Raw genomic sequence first — 11523 nt, forward strand, 5'->3', positions numbered from 1 at the left:
TCCTACTCTAGGCCCATTTGGCTATACTTCCACGTTATTGGTATTAATGTTTTTCCAGATTTGTGAGTAGAATTGAGGTGTATTGGATTTATTATTTAAAAACAAAATTGAAGATGATTCAGAGATATCTTTCTATTTCAGCCTGGTGTGTGCAGTGAGCTATACAACTCAGGGTGGAGAAAAAATGTATTTTAGAAAATTCTTCAAATTTCAGGTATTAAATATGACAATGGTAAATATTTTTTAGATGCCTTTTTTCCCTATGAAGTTATTCCTATGTATATGCAGTGAAAACAGGCTCCAAATAGTGGAGCTTCATGTATTTGGATTTGTTATATTACTAGCAATCTAAAGTCAGAGTAAATTAAGTAAAAGCAGAGAAATTATCATTGTCAATGTAATATTTCATTTGAACATTTTTTTTAAGTTTTGTTTTTTTGTTTTGTTTTTTTTTTTTTGTAGTAATCTCTCCATCCAGCATGGGACTTATCATGACTCTGAGATCAAAAGTTGCACACTCTTCTGACTGAGCCAGCCAGGTGCCCCTCACTTGAAGATTTTTATCCATAAAATAATTGTTCTGTTTTTATGCCTTGACAAAACACACAAGAATATATGAGAGGGATGAAATGAGTGTAAAGTCCAGATAAAATCAATGTAAATAGTATCAAATTTCTAAACAAATATTTAAATGAGAGATTATTGACTTGAGCTGAGTGGACTAGGCTTCCTTCTGGGATTCCGTGAGTCACTGAAATTGTAGGTAGAATTTTGTACTTATATACAATTTTCACTCCCTGATCAAAAATAGTTAAAAACCACTGGTTTACCATAGGCACATGTATGTGAGAAGGGATGGGATGACCATATACAGTTTTCTAAATTAGATCTAGATACGATGCTGTGTATATTTTTCATACCTCTCTGTTTTTAAGTGGCAGAAAAAGTACTATCAGTAGGAAATAAGTAAATACGTACGTACATACATACATACATACATACATACATACCCACATTTATTTGGGGGCACATGGCTGGCTTATTAGGTGGAGCATATGAGTCTTGATCTCAGGGTTGTGAGTTTGAGTCCCACGTTGGGCATAGAGATTACTTTAAAATATTTTTAAAAAATTTTTATAAAGGGAAAAATTTTTGCTATGACTTTGCTGTATCACACATTTAAGATTTTGCATGCCTTTTAAAAGAAAATAAGAGGTTTGCTTATTTTGATAAACACTTTTGTGAAATATAGAGAGAAAAATACATAAAATGTATATATTCAGTTTAGCAAAATATTATGAAATAAACACTTAATGTAATTCATGTAACTATCACCCACTCAAGAAATGATGGTTGTCTTTTAAAAATGCATTTGGGATTGTTTTGTTTTTGTTTGTTTTTGCAAAAATACTGCATACCTATTGGGAAAGTTTTTCACAGTTAAGATTGGAAAATGCCTTTGACAAATTTATGCCCTATGGTTTAAAACAAACAAAGATAAATGGTCAAATGATAATAATCTCCTCTGATTGATATGCTTTATTAAACTAGGTTCTCAAACCATTGGATGTGAAAACCAAATTTTATAACGCAGAGGTAAGTGTTGGGTACTTAATGGGAATTCAGATTAAACAGTAAGATCTTTATTTGACTAAAATTCTGATACATTTCTTTTCATATTAAATTGCTTATATAACTGCACATTACTTGTAAAAAAATGAGCATAAATTTCAATCAAAAGAGAATAATTTCCTTGTAGATCTTTTAATCTGCTGTGTTTAACTTACATAGAATCAGTGTATCTTGAATTTTACTCTCTCAAATTTTTAAGGCTTTCACCCCCTTGCACTAAATGATTGCCCTGTACTTCCATGTAATGGTTATTGTTACTGTCTAAAAACATTAGCAATTTGTTCAGTATTTAGAGTGTGATTCTGATATCATAAAATTGAAGTAGTTGATCTAACCCTGCAAAAAAGATTTAATGTTCATGGAAAATATTGACAAATAGAGCTCATCAAATTAAATTCTTTGCCCTGGAAAATTAGGTATTAGCTACAGTTTGGTTATCAAATTCAGTGAATGGCTTGAAATAATTTTTGGGAGAAACAGGTTTGGCAAAAATATAGAAATATGTAACTTTTGGAATAGAAGATATCTTCTGTCCTAATAAAAGAGATAAAATAGACTTTGCCTAGGAGAAATGTCTTATTGCTTGGATTTCCTTTTAAAAATTCTACTTTATCTTGGCTTCTAAAGTTCCAGAAAAAGCAGATTTCCTAATAGGTCCCTTACTCCCGCAAAAATCATATCTTTCATACCACAGTGATAAATTCAAAAACATTTACAGTATTTTGAAATGAAAATTATATCTTTATTCCTCTAAGCCACATGATCAGAAATTTACAGTCATATGTCAAATTTCCTATGTATTTTTACCATCAACACCTGAGTTTTTATTCAATATAAAGTTTGTACTACTGGACATACCAAAAGATGCCTAAGATAAGGAACCTGACCTGCAGTAAAGCCCTATTGGGAGAAAAGAAAAAAAGTGCATAAAATAATAAAACTATCTAATATAGTATATAGTGAATCTAAAGTGAATGATATAAAAAGATGTGCTATAGGAAGTCTGGGGTTGAGATTTTAGAGTAGTGTTCAGGGAAGATGAGGAGGGGAACTAGAGGGAGGGTTTGGAAGTAACCTGTTGGAAACATAACAGTGTCAAAGTAGTGAAGGCATTCCTAGCAGAATTACAAATGCACATGGATTATTGACTACTTAGTGAAGAATATACATATTTGATGGAAGGATACAGTCTCATCAAGGAGATTACTAGATATTTAAAGAGTTAACATTTCTTTTTCATGGGTAGGGGAGCTGGAATACTACATACATGTTCTGGTTTTACTAGAATACTGTTGATTAATTATAGTATAGCTATTCAGCTTGGTGAATTTTAAGTGATCTTAATTTATCATTTTGCTGGGAAAGATTTCATCCATAATATGAGGGAGATGGGTAACTATTCTGTTAGAACACATATGTTTGAAAATTAGAAACAAATAGGGCTGTATGTGGGTCTTTTTTCCTATAATTGGGTTGTAGGGAGGCACATATTAAGTGGTTTTAGGCTTCCTTTGATGAAAATGTGGTGGTACAGTAAGATACTTGTCAAATAGTTTTATAACACTAATATTCACAGTGATTTGCATAGTTTTTTAAATTACTAGTTATTCCATGAATAATATTATAAAAGTGATATACTCCCCGAAAAGGAAGGGGAAAAAAATCCACAATTTGACCACACCAAAAAGTAATGGGCTTTTCATTAATCCATGTCTTCTGTCAGTTTTTACTCATTTGTGTTTAATATTCTCTTTTCATAATCACAGTACCAATTGTGTTTGTTGCCTTTTTCAGTTAACATGTATATGATCTGTAATCTTTGCCAACAAACGTCAGCTAAAAAAGTTTTAGTAAAATTCTGAACCTTTCAAAATAGAGATATCTTTAAAAACTAGGAGTGAAGGGGCACCTGGGTGGCTCATTTGGTTACGTGTCTGACTCTTGATTTCAACTCAGGTCGTGATCTCACGGTTCGTGAGTTCAAGCCCCACATCCAGCTCTGTGCTGACAGTATGGAGCCTGCTTCATATTCTCTGTCTCCCTCTCTTTCTGTCCATCCCCAGTAATAAATAAACACATAAAAAAAACTAGGAGTGAACAAATAAAATCTTTAGGGTCTCTAAGATATTCAGTATAATAGCTATACTATAATTAATCAACAGTATTACCGTAAACCAGAAAGACAGAACACATGTAGTATTCCAACTCCCCTACCCACGATAAAGAGATGTTAACTCTTTAAACATCTACTAATCCCTTGATGAGACTGTATCCTTCCATCAAATATGTATATTCTTCACTAAGTACTCAGTATTCCATGTGCCATAGTTCTTACACATTGACTTTTATTAGCCCCACATTTGTCTCAAACATGTTTTTCACATTGTTTCTAATAATTATAGTAGTATGTGAATCACCTAAAGGAAAACAAATTTTATGAGAAACTTTGTTGTAGTCTTCTAAAATGGGAAAGAAGAATGGTGACATTAGAAACCAGGATTCAAACATTTGGTCACCTGCTGGGTATAGAGCTCTATTCCAGGTCCTAAAGGGAAATAAATATAAACTTGACATCTTCCCAGTCTTCATGGTACTTAGATTTGGTAGAGGAAATAAACATGACAAAACCACAGTGTAAGCACCATCCCCCAGATCATAAAGTGTACTTAGACTCAGAACATCAAGAGGTGAAAAAGTATTTTTAGCTATGGGTTGGATGAAAAAGGCAACATTTACGATGGCCCTTGATAAATAAGTAGCCTTAGAAATATATATGAAAAAGAGACAAACTATGAAATATATTAACAAGAAGACAATAAAGTTTCAGTTTTCAGAAGTGATCTAGCCCAGCATTTCTTGAAGTATAATGCATAGAACTCTAATCACTTAAGATGGTCCTTGAAAAAATGCTTCCATTATTAGACAAATTTAGGAGAAGCTGTACAGTATATATCACCTGTGATGTGGATGATAATGTATAACCATTCTAAGTTATCAATGAAAAATAACAGTATAGGTAATGAATTTATAGCACTACAAGGCATGGAATATACCTCTCTGTCGCCCAAATGGGTCCTTGAATATTTGCTCGTGTTTAAAGATTCACCGTGTTCTTCTCTATTCATTTAACCATAGCAGTTTCCCCTCTTTAGAAAAATGATTTGTCATATTTCTGTGTTACTTTCTGTTTACTTCCTTGTTTTACTAATGCTGTCTTGTTTAATAAATTTTAAAAAATGCAGAAATGCATTTTATTTAAAGTTAGTTATTCTTTTTCTTTAACATTTAATTCTGATTTTTCTAATTTTTCTTTTTTATTTTTCCATTAGAGTGACCTCAGTTCTGTGGTAATTTGATTTTTTATTATAAATTTATATGCTTTTCTTACTTACCACTTTTTGACTCTGCCTAATTAATCTCTCTGTACAAAACATAGTGGAAAAACAAAGTTAGTTGTGAATACCACTTATATGACTTTAAAAGAGGTAGATAATTTGTACTTTTTACATCATATTGGTTATCTTACTCTGTGGGGAAAAAATTAGATGGAAGATTAAATTGTCATATTGAAACAGTTATGCTCTCACTTTTAGTGTTTTTCCTTTGGGTGTTTTTTTAAAAGAGGCATGTTAACTTTGTTTAAAATAGACTTGGGATTTTCAACAACTTCCTGTAAGTTTCTTTACTATACTTTAATTTTTTGAGTAAACTCTAGTTGAAATTTTTTCATCTTCAAATGCATAGTGGTTTCAGTTTTACGTCTGGGTCAGGTAAAGTTGGCCCTTTGACATTAGCAAACAGAAGAATATCAAATTTTCCCAAGTTGGCTAAAGTCATATTTTCAAATTTCTGTTTAATATAAGCGGCATTTGCTTATAATATGTGACTTACATAATAACAACATCGACTGCTGTAGCACCGAATTCTTAATTTTCCAAATGTCAAATGACTTTATACTAACTGTTCAAACTAACTTAATTTTCCATTATGCTGCTTGTTTTTCTTTCATTTTATCTAAGTTCTTCCTAAATTTAAGCAGAAAATTGCATTTTTAAATTTGAAATGTGGGTCTATGGTTATTTTTTTTAAAGCAATGGATTGATGGGATATATTTACCATATTCTGAGAAAAAGTAACAGAATAATAGCTATGAGTGGTACATGCTTTTAAACTGATAAGTCATTGTATTTCTATTTTCACTTGCGCACATGTGCCAAGAACTAAAGAATCTGTTTTAGTTTACATAATAATGCTTTATATTATATTCTTCATCATTATATTTTTACAAATGATTTCCATTTACCTAGATTTAATATATAAAAAGTTACATTAAGTGCCAAATTTCGGGGTCATAGTTTATTTTTTTTTCTTTCTGTATATATATTACTTTGAAACGTTTGAACAAAGTAATTATTGAATATGCTATATCATTTTTTAGACAGGTTTGTTTCACAAAGGAACCAAGTTGTCTGTTACCCTTCATTTATGCACACAAAAAATCCAAATCACATAAAAAGAAGGATGTTTGCATAAATAATCTAAATTTCAATGCCTAAATTTTAGGAATAAAAATTTTATATAAAAATACATATTTAAATTACCCATTCATAAAAATATTGCTGAATAGCATTAGTTTTCAAATTTGTCACTAAGACTACAAAATACCTTATGTTTGATTTAAAAGCTCTATGATAGGTATAATTCACATCCTTTTTTTCAGCCCTAAATATTTGTGTAAAATAAACCAAGAAATCACTAATGACTGCTAACCAACTGCTTTATTCAAAAAGTTAAATCCTATATGATTATAAAATAGACTATTCTTTGTACTGGTGGTACTTACACTTTCTAAATTGAAAAAATGTGACCACTGAAACTATATTAATGATATGATGGAATATTATAATGACCTAATTCTATTAACATATCACTAAAATCATAGATGCATAGGTATATGCATACTACTAAATCACAGTTTAACATTTTAATGAGTTATTAGAAGATTTAGGATATTTGTCATTGAAATTCCAGTTAAAGAACTATTTTTGGATATTGATAAAAAAATATAGTTATCCCCCATCCATTGTTTGACAAGTTATCAGTTAACTAACACTTGACTTTGCCCCTGTTAATTATGTTAGGGTGAAGATTTCTTTTCTTGCATTAATTATGATAACTTTAATTTGCAGGCATGAACTAATCACATTTGTGGTTAATATTTTTTCTTCGTATAGATCAGATATTTTTGTTGAGATAAATGTTTTAAATACCATTACACTTTGGTGGGTATTTTTTTCATGTCCCCAGACTGATGAAGTATTTCTCGAAGCCCAGATTCAGAATATTACAACCTCACCCATGTTTATGGAGAAAGTTTCACTGGAGCCATCTATAATGTACAACGTAGCAGAATTAAATTCAGTCAGCCAAGCTGGAGAAAGGTAAATATGAATTATGAAGTGTTTGTTTTTATTTTGAAGTATCTGAACTTTTCTAACATTTGTTACTCTTGGGTGGTTTATAATTTTCCTTTTAATTAATAGACTTTATTTTTCTTAGTTAAGTCTTATGTTCACAGAAAAATTGATTAGAAAGCAAAGTTCCCACATGCCCCTGTCCCTGCTCATAGTTCCCAGTTTTTACATCTTGTTTTAATGTGGCACATTTGTTACAATTGATGAGCCGAATTGATGACACTTTTATTAATTACAGTCCATAATTCACATTCGGGGTTCATTTTTTTGTGTCATACATTTTGTGGGTTTTGACAAATGTAATGACATTCAGCCCCCACTACTGTATTAGACAAAATACTCTCATTGCCCTAAAAATCTCCTGTGCTTCACCCATTCATTCCTCCTTCCACATACAATTATAAAGATCCTAGCCATTTGCATTTTATGTTTTACTGTTTGAAACATAGTCTTGTAATTTTTATAATAATTCAGTGAGGTAAATATGAAACTGTTCATCCTTTCCTGCATATGATAAAACTGAGGCATGGGAAGAAATGATGGAGAGGCTAGAAAGGATAAAAATGAAGGATGAGTTTTAAGAATATTCTCAACATTAAAAGGAGTGGACATAGGAAGAGACAATGTAGGTTTTTTTGCAGAAATGAAATATATATGTCTTTCTATAGATAATTTAAAAGAGGAAGAATAAATAAATACAGAGTTGATATTAATATGAATAAGAAGGTAATCACTGCAGAAAGTAACTGATTTTGTTCATCGATGAAAAATTTACTTCTATCTTATTATGGTGGTTAAATTGAGTAAAGTTTGTAGCCTCCCATATCCCCACTGAGGAAAACAGTAACTTCATTCTTTCCCTAATCTTTTGGTTCATTTTACAAATGATCACTTAGTTTACAGTGGTATGTTTCTTCTTATTCTAAACTATTTTCCTTGATAATTTTAGAAAAAGGGACAGGATACTTTAGGTTCTGATTTCTGTCACATTTTTTCAGTTAATTGATACATATCCAGTATTTTAGGTAATACATTGCATTCTGTTTTAAAGAAAGAACTAAAGGTTTTCCATATCAACTGAAACATTTAAAGAAAAGTAAATCTTCTCAGTTCAAGTCCTTTTTCATTTGTGTTGAAATGGTAAATCATGCAGTTCCCGTCCAGAAGAAAAATCACAGCCATGGTTTTTCTTTTAAGACTTTAGAGAATTTTCTCCATCTCTCTCTCTCCACCCGTCTCAGTGTAACTACATTTGGGTCAAGAGCTTATTTGCAACCAATGGATACACGCCAGTATTTGTACTGCCTAAAACCCAAGAAGGAGTTTGCAGAAAAAGCAGGCATCATTAAAGGAGTAACAGTAATTGGAAAACTGGATATAGTGTGGAAAACAAATCTAGGTGAAAGGGGAAGATTACAGACCAGTCAACTTCAACGAATGGTGAGTCTGGAAAAAACACTGGAGGGGGTTTTGGGGGATGGGAGGGGCAGATAGACCAACCTAAATTTTCCTAGGTGTATTACTAAAAATCAGCACTTGTAAAAGGTATTATTATTACCAGTAAATAAGAGATAAAAGACTAATAATTTTACTGATTTCTAGGTAGAAAATTCATATTGAGATGGATGAAAAATGTTCAAATATTAATTTATCCATAATACATGGTTTGTTACTCTACTAAACAGAAAGTAAATTACTACTTACCAATTTTTCCCTCCTGTAGTATTTCATGCTCACTGTTCATCTGACTTCCACTACATAAAAGGCTTTTTTGCAGTGTTCTGCAACTCTTGGACTTACTACATTCACCAACTCAGTTCAGACTTTTTAAAAGATTTTTAGAATCCGAGTCATCTAAAATTCAGAGAGTGAGTTCCATTAAGGTTGTCTTATAAGCATTATTTGGATACTTTTCCTAATTTCTGCTCTTAAAGCAGGGATGGGTCCCGATCTTCTTTCTTTTGTGCTAGTGAAACTATGCTACAGAATCATCCCTTTATGCTGAATATTAACTGCTGTGATATATTCTTTAAAAATTACTTTTCTTTCACTATGTCAGGTAATAATTGGAAAAAGAAAGATTGTCACTGGGCCTGATTTAAAATATAGCAGTTAAGGGAAGCCCGGGTGGCTTAGTCGGTTGAGTGTCTGACATCGACTCAGGTCATGATCTCATGGTACGTGAGTTCGAGCCCCATGTTGGATCTGTGCTGACAGCTCAGAGCCTGCAGCCTGCTTCAGATTCTGTGTCTCCCTCTCTCTCTGCCCCTCCCCAGCTTGTGCTCTGTCTCTCTCTCTCTCTCAAAAATAAACATTAAAAAGTTAAAAAAAATAATAATAAAAATAATAAAATAAAATACAGCATTAGCTATCATCTTGCCATGGATGTTCCAGGCTTTGATGCTTCTGTGGTCTTTTCCCTGCTTGAGTGTCTTGTGAACAGACATGTATTTTTTTCCTGGATCTTTTCAAGACAATCTTACTTTTTCTGCTTAGGCAATAACCTTCTTTTTAGAGTTATATATGTATAAGCTGCAGGATCTTTGGAAAGCATCCCTTTAAGATCAGACCTATTGAAATTTCTTTACTGAGTTTTTACCTCTGAGATTCATTTGAACTCTACTGAACATGAAGTATTTATAGCAAACACAGTCAGAGTCCATAGTATTGTTCCACAGGCAATCAATGGCAGCAAAAGAAGTTAGGATGAAAAGAAAAAAAAAGAAAAAAGAAGTTAGAATGACTGTGAATTATTTTTCCTGAACATCAGCTTGGAGATCCACAACTGTTGAATGAATTTGCTGATGTGGCACCTTTATTAAAGTGGGAAAGTTTTGTTAATAGATGTGTGCTAACTGTGTTGCTTTTTCTCCTAGGCTCCAGGTTATGGAGACGTTAGGTTGTCTTTGGAGGCAATCCCTGATACTGTAAACCTAGAAGAACCTTTTCATATTACCTGTAAAATAACAAACTGCAGGTAATGGCAGTGTTTCTGGATGAGTGTCCTTTCCCCCTCACCTGCATCAAAGAGAATTAAAATCTTTTGACTATGCTCTCAAGTTTCTCCTTGACAAACAGCCTTCTCTGAGGTTGATGTTGAATACTGTAAAGTTCTTCATCTGCTAACTGTATATATTACATATTTTGAGGTCTTACTTTATTAGGCATTTTCTGTATTTTATTTCCTTCATGCATTGTACCCTACGAGGTAGATATGAATTAATCACATTTTATGCAATACAAAGCCAATTCAGAGGTTAAGTAACTTAGTCAAGCTGAGAGAGCTAGAAAAGATGGGGCCAGAATTTGAAACCAGGTGTATTTGACTTGAGAGCCCATGCTGTTTTCATTTTTTGCACTTCCTCACACTTCAGATTATTAAAACATAAACTAGTACATTCTTATGGAATGATACATTACAGATTTAACATTGTAAGATAGATTTTTCTGAGGCATACTTATACCTGAATTTTATCTTTAGTATTAAGAAAGTACTTTGTCACAAATTTAATACAAGGGGTCACTTAATTATAGATTGGAAAATAGAGCCTTATAATAGAGAGTATAATCTAGCTATTGGGATGCAAAGAGCACAGGGCTTTGAAACCAACAAAACTGAGGATTAAAGTCCAGTCCTATCACTTTTGGTACAACCTCTATTACTACTTGGGATGTATTATTCGTTGTGGCACTTTGCTACTATTGCAGTGATGAATCCCAATGCACATAGTCTGAATGTATAATCTTTTAAAATTCCATATCCATTCCAACTTTGATACAGGAAATACCCATCCATGACAATTATAAAAATACTCCCTCCCTCTGAAGCTAGTGACCCTCCCACACGGTTAATCATTCCTTTCTGTCACAGCAAATTTTAATATAGTTTTTTAGTGACACTCATGTATTGCTGTGGTTTTTAGTTTCTCTTTACTAAATTGTGCATTATTCAACAGAAGGGACCATGTCTTCCCTAGCATTGTAAATGCACTGCCTGCCATGTCATTGGAGTTCAGTAAACAGCAACTCACATGGGGTGAAAACCCTTTGTGTATAAGTGTGCTTTTGGATTTTTTGTTTAAATTTTTTGAGGTATAGCAAATCAATGACCAAATGACAAACCACTGTAAAAAATAAAATTCATGTTAGGTGATTGAAGTTTTCTAAAAACCACCTGTTACTTAGATCTTCAGTTTCCTTATCTATAAAAATAGGACCCCCACCACTGCTTTTTGTGAAATGTACTGACAAAATTCATGTAGTGCATCTAACCTGGTCGATGGCACATAATGGATACTTCAAATGTTTGTTGCAGAGATAGATACATATAAAGCTAAATATCATTAAATGAGTATGTGAAAGAATGTATAAATTGCAATTTAAATATTTAAAATATGGAGCCAACTATGAGAGGATA

The 11523-nt window shown here is 32.3% G+C and overlaps 1 protein-coding gene across 4 annotated transcripts in view; it reads left to right on the plus strand.

Moving 5' to 3' along the window:
* The window catches only part of TRAPPC13 (trafficking protein particle complex subunit 13), a 37732-nt gene that overhangs the window by 24996 nt on the left and 1213 nt on the right, over nucleotides 1-11523 (plus strand). For 2 of the 4 annotated variants that reach the window (XM_015065324.3, XM_015065325.3), the window contains exons 6-11: nucleotides 142-214; nucleotides 1552-1596; nucleotides 4962-4979; nucleotides 6940-7073; nucleotides 8348-8546; nucleotides 9983-10083. In XM_015065324.3, the coding sequence (XP_014920810.1) occupies nucleotides 142-214; nucleotides 1552-1596; nucleotides 4962-4979; nucleotides 6940-7073; nucleotides 8348-8546; nucleotides 9983-10083 (570 nt within the window). The remainder of the gene's footprint in view (nucleotides 1-141; nucleotides 215-1551; nucleotides 1597-4961; nucleotides 4980-6939; nucleotides 7074-8347; nucleotides 8547-9982; nucleotides 10084-11523) is intronic. The other 2 variants (XM_015065326.3, XM_015065327.3) reach the window with 1 other exon arrangement.

Source organism: Acinonyx jubatus, chromosome A1 (assembly GCF_027475565.1).
Source record: "Acinonyx jubatus isolate Ajub_Pintada_27869175 chromosome A1, VMU_Ajub_asm_v1.0, whole genome shotgun sequence".
Lineage (NCBI taxonomy): Eukaryota > Metazoa > Chordata > Mammalia > Carnivora > Felidae > Acinonyx > Acinonyx jubatus.